The sequence below is a fragment of the Erythrolamprus reginae genome, chromosome 1, assembly GCF_031021105.1.
Source record: "Erythrolamprus reginae isolate rEryReg1 chromosome 1, rEryReg1.hap1, whole genome shotgun sequence".
NCBI lineage: Eukaryota > Metazoa > Chordata > Lepidosauria > Squamata > Dipsadidae > Erythrolamprus > Erythrolamprus reginae.
The window spans coordinates 224,828,935-224,849,649 of NC_091950.1; the positions used below are offsets into that span (position 1 = coordinate 224,828,935).

Consider the following 20,715-nt stretch of genomic DNA (forward strand, 5'->3'; position numbering starts at 1 on the left):
AGAGCCCCTCAGCGCTTCCCCTCTGCCAAGCTGCCTGCTTGTCCTCGCGCCTCGTTGCTACCTCATGCTGCTCCCACCATGGCTGCGCGTGGTTCCGGTGCCCCTGGCTGAAGGTCATCCTGTGGCTGGTCTTGGGCTTTACGGTGGCTTCCTGGTTCCCTCTCCTCCCTCCGCCTGTGTCTACCGCCAGCGCCTCATTCCTCGGAGCTGCCGCTTCCTTCCAGGCAGCCCAGCCACGCTGCCGTAAAAAGTGCAGAGGTTATTGCCGCCGCCTCTGCCTCCACTCAGGGAGCCACCGTGGTTGAGCTGAGGGAGAGGAAAAGGCATGGTGACCACGGTGGGTCCCTGAGTGGAGGCAGAAGCGGTGGCAATAACCTCTGTGCTTTCTACGGCAGCGTGGCTGAGCTGGACGGAGGGAAGCGGCAGCTCCCACTCGAGGAACCCACGGCAACGGGTGACGGCTTGGTGGGAGGCAACGGCGGGAGACACAGGCGGTGGGAGGAGAGGGAACCAGGAAGCGACTGTGAAGCCCAAGACCACCCACAGGACGACACTCAGGCAGGGGCGCCGGCAGCGCCCCGCCTAGCTTGAGCTTCTCGCGGCACACCTGGCCATGTCTCGCGGCACACTACTGTGCCGCGGCACACCGGTTGGGAAATGCTGTGGTAAGGAATAGCTGCACTGTCTAGGAAAAAAGGGAATATCTCTTCTAAGTCCATAGATAGACAAGAAAGAATTGAAAGAAGTTTCAATTAAAAAGAAAAACGGAATCCAACAAGCTCCTATTAAATAGGGTAACTATATCTAGTCTGCAAAAAGAAAATCTGGATTTTTGTACCCCAGATACAGGCACTATTTCCTGCCACAAAGATAAAACTATATTATGAATTTCCTCCAAAATGGAATCTGAAACTTGTCTACCATTCTTGAGGAAGTACTTTTTGTACTCATATTGTCCTCTCTATGTGGGAAATAAATAAATTGTAACTCCAAGTCTATAATAGTTTTACACCAACACTGGGGTTTTTTTTTTAAGATATTAAAGTTGCATGCAAAGAGAGGCAGAAATTATGGGGTGATTATTGTGGAAAAGCAACATGAAGGCACACTTTATGGTTATCTTTGGCCAACGGCCATGACAAGCATCCAAGACACAGTTTTAGGACAAATGGTCAGAAGTACAATCTTCTCCATTTCTGACTTTACCTGACAAGTGACTTTTCTCAAGGACAGGGAGCTGCATGTCTTTTTCATCTGCTGTAGAGAAAAAGTGTGCAGAATTTGTGTTTAAACTATTTTCCCCCTCTCCTTGGAAACTTTGTTTCAAAATATTGAAATTACAAAATGGGTTAATCCTATTTGGGTACTTACATGGCTTCATACATCTGCTAATGCAGTCAGCTTCTGTCTCAAATCTATTGGCATTACCGCTACACCCACCATACCAAACCTGGGTGCAGATCTTGTTTTTGTAGTCAAAGAACCACTTAACCTGATACTCCTTGCACTGCGTGCCCATGTCAAGGTCCAGTAAGCAAGGATCTGTTAAATTTGAATTTCAAATGTGCAAAGGTTAAATGATCCTGAAAATATTAAAAGCTTCGAAAAAGGCATAAGATGCCAACGCCCCCCCCAAAAAAAACACATTTTCAACAAACGAAAAGGAAGTAGAATACAAACTTTCACAAATGATTTTTACAGAAACTATATGGAAAGTAATAACCTTGCACTACTAATAAAATCGTAGATATAGCAGGCAGCCAGTGCACGAGTATAAATACTGTATTGGCTCATGTCTTGCAAAGATGGGGTGTAAAAGTGTTATGTCTCTGCATGCCTCTGTTAAGTCATTAGCCAAATCCAGTGCAGAGCAGCAGTCAGAAATATAAAAAACAGAGTGGGGAAAATGTGAAAAGGGTATAGTCACAAATCTCACAACCCATTGGAACTGTATGATTGTTTCCTGTAATTACACTGTTCTTATTTTGCCATCAATGAGCCAATCCTCCCCTCAATATAAATAATACCCTTCTTACAAGTCCTGTACCTTCTTGGATGTAGAAGGTGAATTTCAGCACATATTTTCCCATTAAGCCTTTATTCTACTTCCTGTCCATATATTTGGATTTGTTGGGCCTCTCAATTAAGGCCAGTACTTTACTGATGTCAACATTTGCTAAACTGCTCAACTGAGGGCAAACTGGCCACCTAGAAGGGGTATGTCTGTGAGCTCAGAGATTGCGAGGAAGCTGACCATGAAGCTATGTGGTCAATCTGTCTACTGTTGCCTGGTTCTGGAACTGCTTTTTGTGGCACTATCACACTTTTAAAGTACTTGCCAGGAGAAGGAAATTGAATTGACAATTCTAGAGTCTTATGGGTTGGCAAGAGCTGAGACTCCCAGGCTCTTCTCAATATAAAAAGCAGAGTAGCCATTGTTTGGAGGATATAGGTTGGATTATTTGAATAAGATCTTAATTGTGTTAGAATTAGATAACAGTGTGACCTAAATCTAAGCTCAGAGGAAAAAATAGATTTAAAATAATAATAATAAGCTCTGTAGTTAAGCAAGTCAATTTTGGCCCATTTTATGTCCATTTTGCCAGTTTTATCTATCTATCTATCTATCTATCTATCTATCTATCTATCTATCTATCTATCTATCTATCATCTATCTATCTATCTTTCTTTCTTTCTTTCTTTCTTTCTTTCTATCATCTATCATCTATCTATCTATCTATCTATCTATCTATCTATCTATCTTTCTTTCTTTCTTTCTATCATCTATCTATCTATCTATCTATCTTTCTTTCTTTCTATCATCTATCATCTATCTATCTATCTATCTATCTATCTATCTATCTTTCTTTCTTTCTTTCTTTCTATCATCTATCTATCTATCTATCTATCTATCTTTCTTTCTTTCTTTCTTTCTTTCTATCTATCTATCTATCTATCTATCTATCTATCTATCTATCTATCTATCTATCTACCTATCTATCTATCCCGCCCAACTTTCTTGGGACTCAGGGTGGGTCACAACAAAAACAAACATGCATCAATATATTTAAAAAATTACATCTAAAATAATTGCAGCCATCCATATATTCATGGGCTCACCTCACTAGCTATCCCCCTGAGGTCAATGCCCCCAGGCCTGTTGGAAAAGCCAGGTCTTTCCCGCTTTCTGGAAGGTCAATAAGGTGGGCGGATAGATCTCAGGAGGTAGCTGATTCCAGAGAGTTGGGACAACCACAGAGAAGGCTCTCCCCCGCAGACCCACCAGTCGACAATGTTTAGCTGATGGGACCCAAAGAAGACCAACCCTGTGGAATCTTACCGGTCAGTGGGAGATATGTGACGGTCTCGAGGATACCCTGGCCGTGAACCATGTAGAGCTTTAAAGGTAATAACCAACACCTTGAATTGTGACCAGAGACTGATAAGAAGCCAGTGCAGCTCACAAAGAATTGATGTAGTGTGGGTGTATCTAAGCGCACCCTCAAGAGCTCATGCTGTTTCAGAAATTTCAAATTTCGGGAAACAATATGATGCGATTACAGGGGATTTTCTCATACTAGGAACTCTTATAGGTGAATACAAGTCCAAAAGAAAAGGGTTATCATTATTACATGAAATTTGCAAGGCTCACTTGCAAAAGAATAGTTGAAAAGAAGTTAAACTAGATGAGGACAAGAGACTTGAAGAACCAGTTCAGTACTGCAACAATTAAACACATTAAAAAGACAAGAATAATGGAATTAGACAAACAAAGATGAAAATGATTTAAAGAGATTAATCTGTAATGCAAATGCCTAAAATCTACCATGTCTGGGGAAAAGCTATTTTCACCAATTTCCAACTTAAGATTTGAAAAGCTCAATGTTTTCAAAGTTGTCTATCAGAAGTTATCTTTTATAAGAATTTAGTCTTCTATATTTTTCTATGATTAACTTAATAAAAGGGAATAGCGTATTCAAAACCGCATTGCTGAGTAGTCTGTATGAAGATATATATTTAGTACCTTTCATCAAACCTTCAGTTATCAATTTGAATGAAAGGAAATCCTACTAATTTTTTTTCAGAAGTCTTACAGAAGTTTGCAGACCTTAACAAATGTGAGATCTACCATGATCATGAACATTATTAGAAATGTTTGGCATGGCAGTTCAGGCCAGAATTGATAATATGCAACAGGGAAAAAAAATCAATAGATTTGGGAAGCTAAAACAAAGCAAAATAAAATACTTGTTTAAATTTGAAATTTGAAAAAAATTCTGTGACTCATATCTTTCCTATTAATGGACAATGCACAAGGAAGCTCAAATATGTTAGCAATAAAGATAACATATTTTGAAAAATCCAATATCAATTCAACCAACCTTAGTTGTGTAAAATTATATTACCTACCATAATTTAAAAAAATCTTATGAACAGGCAAATCAGAGTGGCAACAAAATAAAAACTGTTTTTAACAGACAATTATGACAATTTCATACACTTTGCATATTAACATAAAATTATTATAACAAAAACATTAACACAACAATCATATATTCAGAACAAATATTGTTAATAACTGAGTTTAGCAGAGTGATTTGTTAATGGTTTGTTGCCATAATACATAATTACTTGAGCTAAGACACATGGCAAAGAAATGAGCACAGGATTTTATAGTGACACAACATCATATAACTCAGACTTTTCAATGAACCACAACAAAATACATTTTCCACTAACCCCAGAAACATTTTATACTATAATTATAATTCCAAAAATGAATCCTTGATACATAAGCACAGCACCTGACTGCAACACTTTAAAACAGATGTCTGTCATACAACTGCCCTATGTAACTACCAACTGATATAGCATAAGGCCGTGATGGCAAACCTATGGTACGTGTGCCACAGGTGGCACGCAGAGCCAAATCGGAAGGCACATGAGGCATTGCCCTGTGTCAGCTCCAGTGTGCATGCACACAGTAGGCAGCTGACCTTCGGTCTTGGGGAAGGCCGTTTTGCTCTGGAGGCTTCAGGGAAGCTTTCCTAAGGCACCAGAGTGCAAAAAACAGCCCAATGGGCAAATTGGAAGTTTGGAAAAATGGACTTCCCATTTCCCTGTTGTGCTGTTTTTCACACTCCGGGGCTTTAGGTAGCTTCGCACAAAAATTGTGCGAAAAACAGCACAATGGGCAAACTGGAAATCCATTTTTCAAACTTCAGGTTTGCCCATTGGGCCATTTTTTCATCATCCCAGGCTTCAGTGAAGCCTGTGTCCATGTGCGAGGACACAGAGGATTATGCACATGCACAGGGGCAGCAACGAAAGTTGTGCATGTGTGTGTGGAGGAAATGGGTGTGGGCATGTGCGCACATGATAGCACATACACACACACACCCTTTTGACACACTAACCAAAAAAGGTTCACCATCACTGGCATAAGGTAAGACCTGGCTACTTTGAAAGAACCTAGACTAAGTCATTGTCTGCTGAAGGAGTGAATGAGCCAACTTTGCCCTCCAAATGCAAATGGATAGTACTACTAGAACAGAAGCAATAGGCCTTCTTTTGGGAAGAAGATCATTAAGACAGCAGAGCAAGTCTCCCTAGCTGTAATCACTGAAGAAATGAAATCTGTTCCTAGGATTTTTTTATTTACAAGTTTCCTAAAGCTTTAAACCTTGCAAAGCTGTTCTTTTGGAATTTTCAAAATCACCCTGTATTAGAATCCAGTTTTAATTTCTACAATCCTGTCATGCTTCACTAAGAATCAACAATAATAGTATTACTTGCTGGCTCTAGCTAATGGAACCTCTGGTATTAAGCATGGGACATCTGGGATTCATGGTTATGAATCTACTTGGCACTTATTTTGGGATGAAAAGTTCCCTGGCACCTTATGTTTGCCCTTTAGTTTACATATTTTATTGTTCCACAATCACCAACCTTCGGAGAGGGGCGGCATACAAATCTAAATAATTAATAAATAAATAAATAAATAAACCAGTATCCTTCATTTCAGGTGGCATATCATATTAATGCCACTTAGATACTGTCTAGAGCATAGTTTAATCCAGGAATCCCCAACCCCCAGTCCATGGACTGGCACAGGTCTGCAGCATGTCAGAAACCAGCAAACAGCCCCATCTGCAGAATGCAGGCAGCATGTGAAACCACGCCCCTCCAGTCTGGAGAAAAATCTCTTTCCACAGAACTGGTCCTTGGTGCCCAAAGGTTTGGGGACTTCTGGTTTAAGCCATCCAAACTTTCATTTCCCACGCCTCTGAAACCTTCATAGATTGGACTCACCTTTTTCAGGGACTTCCAAAGGTTCAGTGTTCACCATTATATTGGTTGACGCCGCTGCTGTTCCTGCTGAAGGGACCTTGACTGCTGGCATGCTCCCTGTAGAAAGCAAGCCAAGCAATTATGTGGGTGGGCTCAAAAGGATTCAAATAACAGCAATAAACTTTTTTTATTTACGTCCAGCATGATTGAGACATTGCACACAACGTCTTCAGCTTTGTATGTAACGATACATAAAGAACAAGAAAGCTATCATGTGTTTTAATATTATAATAGCAGCAAGCACAGTGCCTAGGAATCAATTAAAATCATGTAAATATTCTAATAATATACAGATGTAAATTTTGAATATTATTTAACACTTTACTATATCCAATAATCCATATGCAATAATGAGCTTCCATTTTAAGAGGCGTTTTGAGCAAACATGCCTAAAGTATAAAATGGTTCTTTAAAAAGGTGGAACTCAAATCAGAAACTCATTCAGAAATACATTTCTCACTAGAAATAACGCTTCAGCAATGTAAAAATGCAGGAAGAGGGAATTATTCGTTCTGAATAAACACTTGGAAGTCGCAGATTAATATTAATCAAATTGTTACAATATTATCTTTTTGTCTTACTGTAAAGAATCTGTATCAAATGGATACCTCACTATAGCACATAGTGCTCCTTAAATAATATGACCCAAATATATTGTATTAATTAGGCTATGTGTCATTATTATTAGAACAATGTACTGGTTTGCTTTTTTGTATGTCCAAAATCAAAAATTGATAGAAAAAATAATTCACTTAATTACGAGATAACCTACTTGTATTAAATGTTCCCCTATAAGTAGCTTTGGCCTGGGCATTATGGTAACCTGTGATACCAACATAATACTTTTGTCCACTCTGAAGTCCTCCAACGACTCTTTCATTGCTAGTTAAATTAAGCTTCACAACTAAGGAGTGGTCACGTGCTGTGGTGACTGTGATATGATAGACATAGACTTTCTGAGGCTCAGGAATCGTCCAATGCAGCTTAGCACTGTTTTCAGTGATGTCAGTTATCTGGACTTCTCCATTATGTTTAATCACTGTTGAAGAGAAGAAAAACACCTAATAAAAGAACAAAACTAATAGATTCAGAATTTTAAGGATGTCTGGATAAGATATATATATGTAGATTGTTCTGAGTTCGGGTTTTGCCCCGTGTAATATTTTGAGTGTCTATGCGACGTTTCGGTGAAATCACATTCACCATCATCATTTCACCGAAACGTCGCATAGATACTCAAAATATTACACGGGGCAAAACCCGAACTCAGAACAATCTACATACATATACCCATGAAAATCTACGAAAACAAATATATATATATATATATATATATATATATATATATATATATATAAACATGTGACATATATATATATATATATATATATATATATATATATATATATATATATATATATATATATATATCAATCAGATTTCTTCCCATTTCTTCAAGGGAAGAAACCCGAATATGCCAAGACCTTCATATCTGTACCCATGAAAATCTACACACACACACACACACACACACACACACACACATCCAAGAAAAAATCACACATAACCCTTCCCCAGTACAAGTTGATACTGGAGTTGAGCCTGTAGCCTAATGGCTAAGACCTCTACCTTACAAGGCAGAGGCCCCGGGTTCAAATTCCAGTAAAACAGGGTGTGGCTACCTGATGAAGGCTAATAAGCCCGAAATAGATCTATATTAATCTCCCTTCCTTTTCATTATCAGCAAAAATATGTAACACTTATGGATGATAGTTGTTAGCTATAAAATAACTTATCTGCCTTGGAATATGGCCCCCTTGGGGCCAAGAGGCAAAAAGGAGCTGTGACGTTTCTTCAATATACCAGGATGATTCGGCAAAAAATCACACATAACCCTTCCCTGGTACAAGCTGATATAGGAGTTGAGCCTATAGCCTAATGGCTAAGACCTCTGCCTTACAAATCATTCAAATCCCAGTAAAACAGGGTGTGGCTACCTGATGAAGGCTAATAAGCCCGAAAAAGATCTATAGTAGTCCCACTTCCTTTTCATTATCAGCAAAAATATGTTACACACACACATACATATCATTCATAAAAACATAGCTGAGCCTAAAGTAACACAAAAATCCCTCAACAGGGAAGGTAGAAAAAATCTCTATAATAAGCTAAGAACATTCCAATGTGCTAGAACCTTTAATTGCATGTGGAATTCTGTATTATTTGCAATATAAAAAAAGATTATAAATATTTACAGGGCTCAGCTGACAGGCAGTCTTATTTTGTAAATCTTTTACTTAAGACCTGCCTGATTATAGGCATTAAAATGAACAGATCATATTTTGCATTCAAAAACACAAAGAGGCTGTAATTAAATGCATTAAATGCAAACTACATTTTAAATAATACACAAACAAACACACAATATCTTTTTATCTTGTTTTATGGGAAAAAGCCTCCTAAAGCTGCAACCACTCAAAAGATTTTTTTCCACTTCCAGCTGTTTTCCTTCGTAAAAAAAAAAGTCAATTCCTGCTTCTTGCAGCTTTCCCAATTATTTTAAAATATAATCTGCAGGGTTTCTTTTATGCATACCTCTTTTATTGAAGCAAAGCTATGGTATTTGAAATTAAACATAGTGATTTTATGTAAACAAAACAGTGAATAGCAAATTATTGTAAGGTAAAATATTTAGATCTGTTTAGCAATATTAGGCAGATGTACCTACCTTCCAATTTTTCTGTTACAGCAGGTGTGACAGTAACATTATTTGGAACAGTTCTGTTTGAAGAAACAGAAATAGTTATAGGTATGCATATTGTAAATAATCAAGACACATTTAAGTATTTGTTTCAAAATCTGCATCTGCACTCTTTTGAACTTGTTTGATAGAGTTATTTAGGATAGCAGCTTTAAAAGAATCCAATGTTCCTTTCTGAACAAAAACATTTTACAGTTTTTAGCCAATTTATTGTACCGCTTTATTGCACCAAAGGATAGTAATTTTATTAAGATGCCCCTATTATTAGTATCTGTTCTTGAAAAGTAAATTTGGTCAGAAAAGTATATGGGATTTCTAGATGGGGATATTTCCTTGTATAGATGTATATGAATATTTTCTAATGCAGTGGTACCTCTACTTAAGAACTTTTCTAGATAAGAACTGGTTGTTCAAGATTTTTTTGCCTCTACTTAAGAACCATTTTCTACTTAAGAACCTGAGCCCGGAAAAATTTCCCAGGAAATTTGAGAGCAGCACAAAGGCCCGGTCAGTTTCCTGCCATTCCCCCTTTAATCCCGGCCATCTGGGCTGCCAGAGGAGCCTTTTGGTGGCGCTTAAGGAGGCTTTGGCAGTCCAGAGTGAACAAAGCATTTTCCTTTCTCTGGGTGCTTTGACAGGGAATAAACCTCTGCCAGCGCCCAGAGAAAAGAAATGCTCCCTTCACTCTGGGCAACCAAGGAGTCACCACAGCGAAGGAAAGGCGCCAGCTACAAAGTAAGCAAGCTCATCTTTCCTTGGGAAGTAGAGAAGCAACTGCTTATTATTTAAACAGAACATTTTCAAAAAAGGAAATAAAACAAAATAAAAAGGGAGAAAGGAACTTGGCAGGAACCTTGGGAAGAATACTTGCTGAGCCCTAGTAAGTTTGTGGGGTGAGTTTCTTGTTTAATTACTAATTCAGCTTTTTTTAGCAGCCATAAAAAGGGTTTCTCCTCCCCCCCCCTTTTTTTCTATATAATCCTAAAACAAGTAGAAAGGAAAAAATCCAAAGACCGAAACAAAAATTTGAACAATCTAAAAAGCTATGGTTTATTTTTAAAAAATCAATAGAAGTGAGCATCAAAACCATCAAAAAACCATTGATATCTAGAATAGGAAGTTAAATATCTTTTTTTTAAAGGAATTTGTATAGTAATAACAGTAAACACATACTAATAAGAAATTGAGGTAGATAGCTAGCAGACGGAGGGGAGCTTCCCAGTGTTTTGCTTTGAGTGTCAAATGTATGACTATCTGTCTGCTGGAAAGAAGTCTTGGGTGTGTGATCAGTGCAATGAGCTCCTGGGTCTCAGGGAACAGGTTCTTTCCCTTGAGGAGTTAGAATCTCATGAACCCGAAATTCAAGAAAATTCAAACTCACCCACAGAAACATTGTGGATAAAAATCCCAGGACAGGAAACTAATCTGACGTTAGGCATCTGCTATCGCCCTCCCAACCAAACTTCAGAGGCAGATTGTTATTTGGAAAATGAATTTAAGGTGGCCTCAAAAAGAAATAGGGTAGTCATAATGGGGGACTTCAACTATCCCCGAATAGATTGGGTAAATTCTTGTTCTACACATGAAAGAGAGATAAGGTTCCTCGACATGTTAGCTGATTATTCCCTTGAGCAGATGGTCATGGAACCAACCAGGGGAAAGGGGATCCTGGACTTGGTTCTAACTAGCGCACAGGATATGGTTCATGATGTCTTTGTAACCGAGCCCATAGGAACCAGCGATCACAACACAATAACCTTCAATTTAACCATGGATAGCAAATTGTCAATGAAAATTAACACAGAGATCTTAAACTTTCACAGGGGGAATTTTGCCAAAATGAGGAAAATAGTAAAGAAGAAACTAAAAGGAACAGTAAAAAAAAGTCAGATCCCTCCAAAATGCTTGGAAACTTTAAAAATACATTACAACAGGCTCAACTAAAATGCATTCCTAAAAGAAGAAATAGCACTGGAAAGTCCAAGAGGATACCAGTATGGCTTACAAATGAGGTAAAGGAGATTATTGGAAAGAAGAAAAACTCATTTAAGAAATGGAAGGCTCTTCCTACCAAGGAGAACAGGAAGGATCACAAACTCTGGTAGACTAAATGTAAGGCGATAGTCAGGAAAGCCAAGAGAGATTTTGAGGAGCATATAGCAAAGAAAATTAAAAATAATAACAAAACCTTTTTTAAGTACATCAGAAGCAGGAACCCAACCAGAAAAACAGTTGGGCCACACAATGGCAATGGTCAGAAGGGGATAATCAGAGAAGACAAGGAGATTGCTGAGAGACTAAATGACTTCTTTGCTTCTGTTTTCACAGAGGAGGGTAGAGAGCATTTGCCTACCACTGAATTAGTTTTCCCATGGAGGGAATTAGAAGAATTAAACCAGATAGAGATAAACAAGGAAGATGTTCTTGCATGCCTCTCTAAACTAAATGTCAACAAATCGCCGGGTCCAGATGGCATCCACCCTAGAGTTCTCTTTTTTTTTTTTAATATATTTTTATTTTATTTATATGACTTACAAACATTTAGACATCAAACAATACAACATTAAACATTTACACTTAATATATTTACAAGATTTATTTTTTAACAATTCTATTTACTATACCTTTTTCTTGATTTCCACCCAGTTGTAAATTTTTTCCCACACTTTGTAATAGTCCTTATTTTGTTGGTTTTGAATTTCGTATGTTAATTTGCTAAATTTGGCGCAGTCTAATATTTTTTTAATTACCGTTTCTTTGTTTGGAATCTTATCTTGTTTCCAGACTTGTGCATATGCTAATCTTGCAGCAGTAAGTAAGTGATTTATTAAGTAGTAATTTTCTTTGCTATGTTTGCCTCTAATTATGCCTAATAAATACATTTCCGGTTTTATTTCAATTTTATAGCCCAATATTTCTTCCATCCATGCCCTAATTTGAATCCAAATTTTTTTTGCTTCGTTACATTGCCACCATATGTGGTAGTATGTTCCCACTTCTTTTTTACACTTCCAACACTTCCAACATTTGTTACTAATGTTTACATTCATTTTGGCTAGGCGTGCTGGCGCATAATGCCATCGGAAGAACATTTTATAAGGATTTTCTTTATATGGTGTTGACAAAGTCATCAAGTGTGAAATTGCTGAACTTCTAGCTAAAATATATAATCTTTCTCTAAGATCAGACACTGTACCTGAGGATTGGAGGGAGGCAACTGTATCCCCGATCTTCAAGAAAGGATCTAGAGGTGATCCAGGAAACTATAGACCAGTCAGTTTAACCTCAGTTCCAGGTAAACTGATGGAAACCATTATTAAAGATAAAATTACTGGGCACATAGAAAAACAGGCATTGCTGAAAGAAAATCAACATGGTTTCTGCAAAGGGAAATCATGCCTTACTAACTTGTTAGAATTCATTGAGGGTGTAAATAAACACATAGATAAAGGGGACCCAGTTGATATTGTGTATCTTGACTTTCAAAAGGCTTTTGACAAAGTCCCTCACCAAAGGCTCCTAAAAAGCTCTTTAGCCATGGAATTAGAGGGCAGGTCTTGTCCTGGATTGGTAACTGGCTAAATTGTAGGAAGCAAAGGGTGGCAATACATTGACAATTCTCTGGATGGAAAGAAGTGAGAAGTGGTGTACCCCAAGGTTCAGTTTTGGGACCTTTACTCTTTAATTTATTCATTAATGATCTGGATGTAGAAGTAATTAGTGAAGTAGCAAAGTTTGCTGATGACACTAAATTGTTCCGGGTAGTGAAAAGTGAAACTGATTGTCGGAAGCTCCAGAAGGATGTCTCAAAATTGAGTGAGTGGGCAACAAAGTGGCAAATGCATTTTAATCTAAAGAAGTGCAAAGTTACGCACATTGGGGCAAAGAACCCCAATTATACCTACAAATTGATGGGGACAAAACTTTCTGAGACAACCCAAGAAAGGGATCTTGGGGTTTTGGTGGACAGCTCAATGAAGATGTCAACTCAGTGCACAGCAGCAGTAAAAAAACAAGTTCCATGCCTGGCACGATTAGGAAGGGAATAGAAAATAAGTCGGTAAGTATTGTATTGCCTCTGTACAAATTGATGGTGAGACCACACTTGGAGTACTGTATACAGTTCTGGTCACCGCACCTCAAGAAGGATATAATGGAACTGAAAAATGTGCAAAAAAGGGCAACAATAATGATAAAGGAAATGGAGCACCTCCCTTATAATACCAGGTTGCAACGCCTTGGTCTCTTCAGCCTTGAAAGATGGCGTTTAAGGGATGACTAGATCGAAGTGTATAAAATCAAGCATGGGATAGAAAAAGTGGATAGAGAAAAATTATTTTCTTTATCACACAATACTAGGACAAGGGGGGAACTCCCTAAAGCTCATAGGTAAGAAAGCGAGGACAAATCAAGGGAAATATTTCTTCACCCAGAGGGTCTTTGGTTTATGGAATTCACTTCCAGAAGAGGTCATGACTTCTTTCAGCCTTGATAGCTTCAAGGCAGAATTAAACAGAATCATGGATGCCAAGTGTATCAGTGGTTATTGAAACGGATGTCCATGTGCTGCCTCTATGTTGGTTGAGGCAGGCAGGAGTCCCTTGAGTACCATTTGTTGGGGGTCAGGGGAAAGGGAGGGTCTTGCCTTCTCTTTCTGCTCAAGATCCCCAAGGACAATTGGTGGGCCACTGTGTGACACACAATGCTGGACTCGATGGGCTTTGGCCTGATTCAGCATGGCTCTTCTTATGTTTTTATGTTCTTATGTGGAGGAGAGGGGAGCCCGTCAGCATGGGAAGGAAGAGGCAGCAGGTAGCAACAGCAGCAGCCAGTGTATGTGAGGCAGTGTATGGGAGGCAGCCTCACGCCGGGTGTATTGGAGGCGTGTGCTCCTCCTCACCGCCTCAGAGTCCCTCTTTTTTTTTTTTTGAAGCCTTAAAGTTTTGGATTTTTAAAATTCACCTCACCTTCTTCCTTCAGCAGCGACTGCTCTCCTCCTCTTCTTCCTCCTCCTCCTCCCACCCAAATTCCAAGCTTTTATTTCTTTCCTAATGGGTTTGCACACATTATTTGCTTTTACATTGATTCCTATGGGAAAAATTGCTTCTACTTAAAAATGTTTCTACTTAAGAACGTGGTCACAGAACGAATTAAGTTCTTAAGTAGAGGTACCACTGTATATGAGTATATCTTCAAATCAGATACAAGAAATGATCATCGTAAATATACTGTACTTCCAACAGTTAGTCAAGTGAGTGTTCTGATTAAAAGCTATCTGTGATAGCTTCCCAAACAGACATGTAGGATCCAGTTGACCACCAGAGGAAAAATTCTAAAACTGAAGTAATCATGACTAGAAAAGAAGTGTTTTCCTGTTGATGAGTTAAAGAGCTCTCCAGTCATCCTGCAAACTATACTGAGGCTTCATCTCATATCCCTGTAGTCTATTTATATCCCTTTAGTCTATGACCCAATGCTAAATGGGACTATTCTCAACATGCCTGTGCAGTGAGTAAGGGACAAACCATCCGCTTGATTCTTGGGAATGTGCTGCGCTCTCTTTTCAGCAAGTCATCAGCCCCACAGGTAAAATATCCACAAATCAAGCACAGCATCAGGTATCCCCATACTCTGGGACTCTATCCAACCATTCCTTCCTCTGACCCATTCTGCCATAACCAAGCTGAAAACTTGAGGGGGGGGAGTTAGGGGGGGAAGATCAGCATCACAAAGGTTGCCAAATTCACAGGCATTGGCTACCATCCTTCTTTTTTCTTTCTTTACATACACAAGCAATGGGAATAGAGGCAAGCCTCCTCATGGGGAGAGAGGCAAGCCTCCTTACATTAGCATATAAGGAAAAATAAAAACTCTCATGTACTATTAGTCACCAAGCCTAATCTTTGATAGAGTGCTCACAGACCATAATAGTTTTTAATACAATTTGTAGCCCTCACTGAATACTATTGGTCTGAAAGGAAAAACAATGCTTTAAACTCAGGAGTCAGGACAACTAAATACAATTAAAGACAATTTAAGGGTTAGAAATGAGACAAGGAAAGAATAAAGTGAGGATACTGCTTTCTACCCATATAAGAAACAGGTTTATATTGCTCTAAATCTATATTTATTGCCCCTTCAATCCTTTGGTATAATAATAATAATAAATTATAAAAATGTGTATGCCACTCAATCCACAATGACTGGATGGCTGACTAGAATCAAGCAAAAAAAATTACAATACAATCAATATAATAGAAAAAATAGAGATAATATGACAGGCATAATGAAGAGAAGGGTCTAATTCTTGCACACATAATTTGGTATCTGGAAGAAAATTTACTTTCTAACAATGAAAATGAACTGTAAAAACTTACAGTTGTTTTTGGCCAAATTTCTTGATTGGCTGTTCACCCTGGAACAAATCACATTTTTTCCTGATGTCTGGAGATAGGTAAAAGGCATTTTCACCTAAAACATAAGGGAGATTTTTGCATAAATATTTCCACATTTTCCAAACATACTATAGAAATTTAAACCATGTGTATTATTTATTTATTTATTTATTTATTTGTTTGTTTGTTTGTTTGTTTCTTTGTTTCTTTGTTTCTTTGTTTCTTTGTTTCTTTGTTTCTTTGTTTCTTTGTTTCTTTGTTTCTTTGTTTCTTTGTTTCTTTGTTTCTTTGTTTCTTTGTTTCTTTGTTTCTTTGTTTGTTTGTTTGTATCACAACACAATAAAAAACAGTTTATAACAAATCTAATAATTTACAATTTAAAATATTAAAAAAAACCATTACTAAACAGACATACATACAAGCATACCATACATAAATTGTATAGGCTCGGGGGAGATATCTCAGTTCCCCCATGCCTGATGAAAAAGGTGGGTTTTAAGGAGTTTGCGAAAGGTGACGAGGGTAGGGACAGTTCTAATCTCTTTGGGGAGCTGGTTCCAGAGAGTCGGGGCCACCACAGAGAAGGCTCTTCCCCTGGGGCCCGCCAACCGACATAATCGGTCGCTGGGATTCGTGCGGCAGAAGGCGGTCTCGGAGATATTCCGGTCCGATGCAATGAAGGGCTTTAAAGGTCATAACCAACACTTTGAATTGTGACCGGAAATTGATCGGCAACCAATGCAGACAGCGGAGTGTTGGTGTAACATGGACATACCTAGGGAAGCCCATGACTGCTCTTGCAGCTGCATTCTGCACGATCTGAAGTTTCTGAACACATTTCAAAGGTAGCCCCATGTAGAGAGCATTACAGTAGTCGAACCTCGAGGTGATGAGGGCATGAGTGACTGTGAGTAGTGAGTCCCGGTTCAAATAGGGCCGCAACTGGTGCACCAGGCGAACCTGGGCAAACGCCCCCCTCACCCAGCTGAAAGATGGTTCTCTAATGTGAGCTGTGGATCGAGGAGGACGCCCAAGTTGCGGACCCTCTCCGAGGGGGTCAATAATTCCCCCCCTAGGGTGATGGACGGACAGGTGGGATTGTCCATGGGAGGCAAAACCCACAGCCACTCCGTCTTATCAGGGTTGAGTTTGAGTCTGTTGCCACCCATCCAGGCCCCAACAGCCTCCAGACACTGGCACATCACTTCCACTGCTTCGTTTATTGGACATGGGGTGGGGATGTAACGCTGGGTATCATCAGCGTACTGATGATACCTTACCCCATGCCCTTGGATGATCTCACCCAGCGGTTTCATGTAGATATTGAATAGCAGGGGGGAGAGGACCAACCCCTGAGGCACCCCACAAGGGAGAGACCTCGGGGTCGACCTCTGGCCCCCCACTAACACCAACTGTGACCGACCGGAGAGGTAGGAGAAGAGCCACTGAAGAACAGTGCCTCCCACTCCCAACCCCTCCAGCCGGCACAGAAGGATACCATGGTCGATGGTATCGAAAGCCGCTGAGAGGTCAAGAAGCACCAGGACAGAGGATAAACCCCTGTCCTGGGCCCGCCAGAGATCATCCATCAACGCAACCAAAGCAGTTTCCGTGCTGTAACTGGGCCTGAAACCCGACTGCTAGGGACCTAGATAATTGGCTTCTTCCAAGGACTGCTGGAGCTGGAGTGCCACCACCTTCTCAACAACCTTCCCCATAAAGGGAAGGTTGGAGACTGGACGATAGTTATTAAGTACGGCTGGGTCCAGGGAAGACTTCTTGAGGAGGGGGCGCACAAGCGCCTCTTTATAGGGTGTTGGAAAGGATTCCCTCCCCAACGAAGCGTTGACAATCTTCTGGACCCAGCTCCGTGTCACCTCCCTGCTGGCCGAAACCAGCCAGGAGGGACACGGATCCAGTAAACAGGTGGCGGAACTCACAGCTCCAATGGCCTTGTCCATTTCATCAGGTGTCACCAGATCAAACTCTTCCCAGACAGGTGGACAAGTACGGGCCCCAGTCACCTCAACTGACTCGTTGTCAGTCGACTCTGTTTTCCAATTGGAGTCGAGGTCTGCCTGGATCCGAGCGATTTTATCAGTGAAAAACGTGTTAAAATCCTCGGCACTACTCTGTAAGGGTTCCCCAACTCCCCCCTGGTTAAGAAGGGAGCGAGTCACCCTAAACAGAGCGGCCGGCCGGGATTCCGCTGATGCAATCAGGGCGGCATGATACACGCATCTTGCCGCCTTGAGCGCCACTTTGTAAGTCTTAATAAAAGCTCTTGTAAGTATATTTAAAGATCACATTTTTGTCATGTGATGTATCACAACTTTTACCCCTTTCACTAAAATGGGGGTGGTGGTGGTTGACGGATGATGGGTCCAACCCCTGAGCCACGAGTTTGAGACCCCTGCTCTAACAATTATTTAGATTTAGTAATTTTTTGTTAGCACAAGCAATCAGGCCTACATGAGTATTCTGCTTATTATACAGAGTAAATTCCCCACCCCTGTACCACCCAAACATCTACACAATAGACTAGATGTTTTGGTCTGTTTAGCACTGGGGATATGTGCACACCCACATGGTGCACAATGCATGCGTGTCCATGGGGTGCGGGGGAGGCCAACTGGCAGCAAGGTACGGCAGAACCCACCTCAATTAAGCATCTACTTACTGTTGATGAAGGATGGCAAGAGGCTTCCAAAACGTAGCAATGGTTCTTCATGAAGTTCTGATGCCTCATTCGCATATTTGAAAAAGACATCATTTGGCTCACTTGCTAAGCTGTAGATACTTGGAATATTAATATTCCTACCAATGCCAAAAATGACAAAAAAATATCCCTTACATTTAGCTTCTACAATAACTTTCTGAAGGTGTTCAAGTTCTTTCTTTTCAATGCCTCCTGTCATCATCAAAACAATGACTTTGTGATCTCTGGGATTTGGTGCACTCTCAAAAATATGTCTCATTGTATAATGTACTGCAGTTGACACAGCCCGTGTTCCATGTAGTTGTGACATTTGGTTCTGGATGAAATCTGTTAATTTGTGCCTTGGGACATAATCTGTGAGTGACAATTCAACTTTGACAGGAGATATGCTTGAATTTGATTGAAACTCAAAGGGAGCATGTTGGACAATGGCAACCCTGGCATGATGTTGAGATACTTTGGGATCAGAACTAGTTTCCAGTTGGTTTACAATATATGAAATGTAGCTTTTAATTTCTTTGAACTGCATTTGAGTGGTACTCTCAGAGCTATCCAGGATGAATGCTATATCAATGTCAACATCTGTAGGAGCTGCCCGTCTGTATCTGCCAAAGCTAACCCGCTGGATATCACAGCTGGGATCAGGATCACATACATCTAGACAAATAAATATATAATTTACATGATTAATATTTGCAGTGCCTTTTTATTGTCCTTCAATTGGACAAAAACAGCAAAATATACAAATCTTCAATTATGCCAAAAAACCAAAGCATCTACCAAAAACCAAAGCATAATTGGTAGTAACTTCCAATTATGCATCTAAAAAGTGATTCTAAAATTCTTTGACTGGCCCATAAAAAATTTCACCAGAAAATTTTCCACTACAATGGGATCATTGCACATGGCAACTGAGTGACTGCATTATGAATAGATTGCTTTAATAAGGCTAATTATAGATTTAAATTTCATCTGGGTTTCATCACTATTAAAGCAACACCAATAGTGAATGATCATGGAAACAGAAATGTAAAAACAAAATGTTCCTTGAACAGCACTATTAGAAACAGAAGAAACATTAGTAGAAGGCAAAAAAACAAAAACAAATACAATTGTTCACAAAATTCTTGAAGCCTTCTTGGACTGAACTGCTAGTTCCAGAATGATTTCTGACCATGTCCTCATAAGGCATTCTGACCTAGTCCAAAGCTGAAAAGAAGGCAGGCCCATCTGTGGTCCTGTAAAATGGCACTTACATGGCAAAGCTTAAAACAAACAAAAAACCTTCTCAAATTTCCTTGACTCCCTTTAATTTGTCAAAAAATCTTCAAGCAGACTGGTTACAAATTGATTTTGTCATAGTTCACAAATATCTCAAGTAACAAAATATGTCACATATTTTACCTAGACAAATATGGCATGTGAATACTTTTCTAATAGTTGCAGCCTGTTGACCAGTGCCACCAGTAAATGCTAAAGCCTGTCCACCAGTGTTGTTTATCTAAAAACAAGAAGAAAAACATGTAGTTAATGGAATTCTGGAAACAGTTTGTTAAATTGTCCAGGACCTCTAAAATATCAAGAAAAAGATTAGCTTTTTAAAATTCCACTTCAAGATAGATCTCAGTACATTTCTGTAAATTGTTCTGTATATTTACAGTATCTTTTAGATTCAAAGCTTACCTTTTTGCATCATTGAGGAAGGATTCAACATGAAAGTGCAGTTGACCTTAAGATCCAATTCAGATTTTATGCAATGAACAGTTTGTCCATTCTTTATCTCCTATTTTACCTCCAGAACATCTGGGGGTAGGATTCACAGCATGTGGGCCTAAACCTGAAAATGAAACCTCAACTACAGCTTCTTGACTTATCCATCAACCATATAAAGTTATCCACAAGAAATGTGATGTGAAAAACTAACAGTATACACTTAACAAAAATCAAGAAGTGGCTTTGAATTAAGTACAAACCCAATTAGTTTCTAAAACTATTGTGATCATGAAAGGAGAAGGAATAATTATATTGTTCTCTTGAACGCTATTAGAAGAGGTAGGACAAAATGCGAGAGGGAGGGAGAAGGGAGGGAGGCAGAGAGGGATATCAACAATGACATCTTAAAAACAGGATCACACACAAATTCTCAAATCTAAATAATGTGACCGCACTATGAAATGAACAAACTGTGTAGGACAATTTTAACTTGGATACCATCTATCTCTGGGAAAGAGTGTTTATCCTGATGCTATTCAAATTAGGAAGCTATTTCAGGAAATTACTGTTCTATACTGTTCTATGCAGATTTCCCACCATTGTCTGAGGATTTTCCTTTTAATCCTTTTAAGGGATAGTTTAACAAACAAGTTTTAATTAATCTGAGTGCAAGACCATCTTTTTCAAAACAATGACATAATTGCCATCTCTTTAGTCTCTTCTTTCATCCACAGTATATACTGATTTGACAGCTTCAGCTGGTAAAAAAGCAACCA

The 20,715-nt window shown here is 39.3% G+C and overlaps 1 protein-coding gene across 13 annotated transcripts in view; it reads right to left on the minus strand.

Moving 5' to 3' along the window:
• COL6A3 (collagen type VI alpha 3 chain) overlaps positions 1 to 20,715 on the minus strand; it is a 180,828-nt gene that overhangs the window by 25,886 nt on the left and 134,227 nt on the right. For 7 of the 13 annotated variants that reach the window (XM_070732276.1, XM_070732287.1, XM_070732288.1 and 4 more), the window contains 8 exons: positions 19,631 to 19,727; positions 18,188 to 18,883; positions 15,490 to 15,583; positions 9,080 to 9,132; positions 7,124 to 7,390; positions 6,313 to 6,408; positions 1,372 to 1,542; positions 1,207 to 1,257 (listed from right to left, as the gene is read on the minus strand). In XM_070732276.1, coding sequence (XP_070588377.1) covers positions 1,207 to 1,257; positions 1,372 to 1,542; positions 6,313 to 6,408; positions 7,124 to 7,390; positions 9,080 to 9,132; positions 15,490 to 15,583; positions 18,188 to 18,883; positions 19,631 to 19,727 — 1,525 coding nt within the window. The remainder of the gene's footprint in view (positions 1 to 1,206; positions 1,258 to 1,371; positions 1,543 to 6,312; positions 6,409 to 7,123; positions 7,391 to 9,079; positions 9,133 to 15,489; positions 15,584 to 18,187; positions 18,884 to 19,630; positions 19,728 to 20,715) is intronic. The other 6 variants (XM_070732282.1, XM_070732280.1, XM_070732279.1 and 3 more) reach the window with 3 other exon arrangements.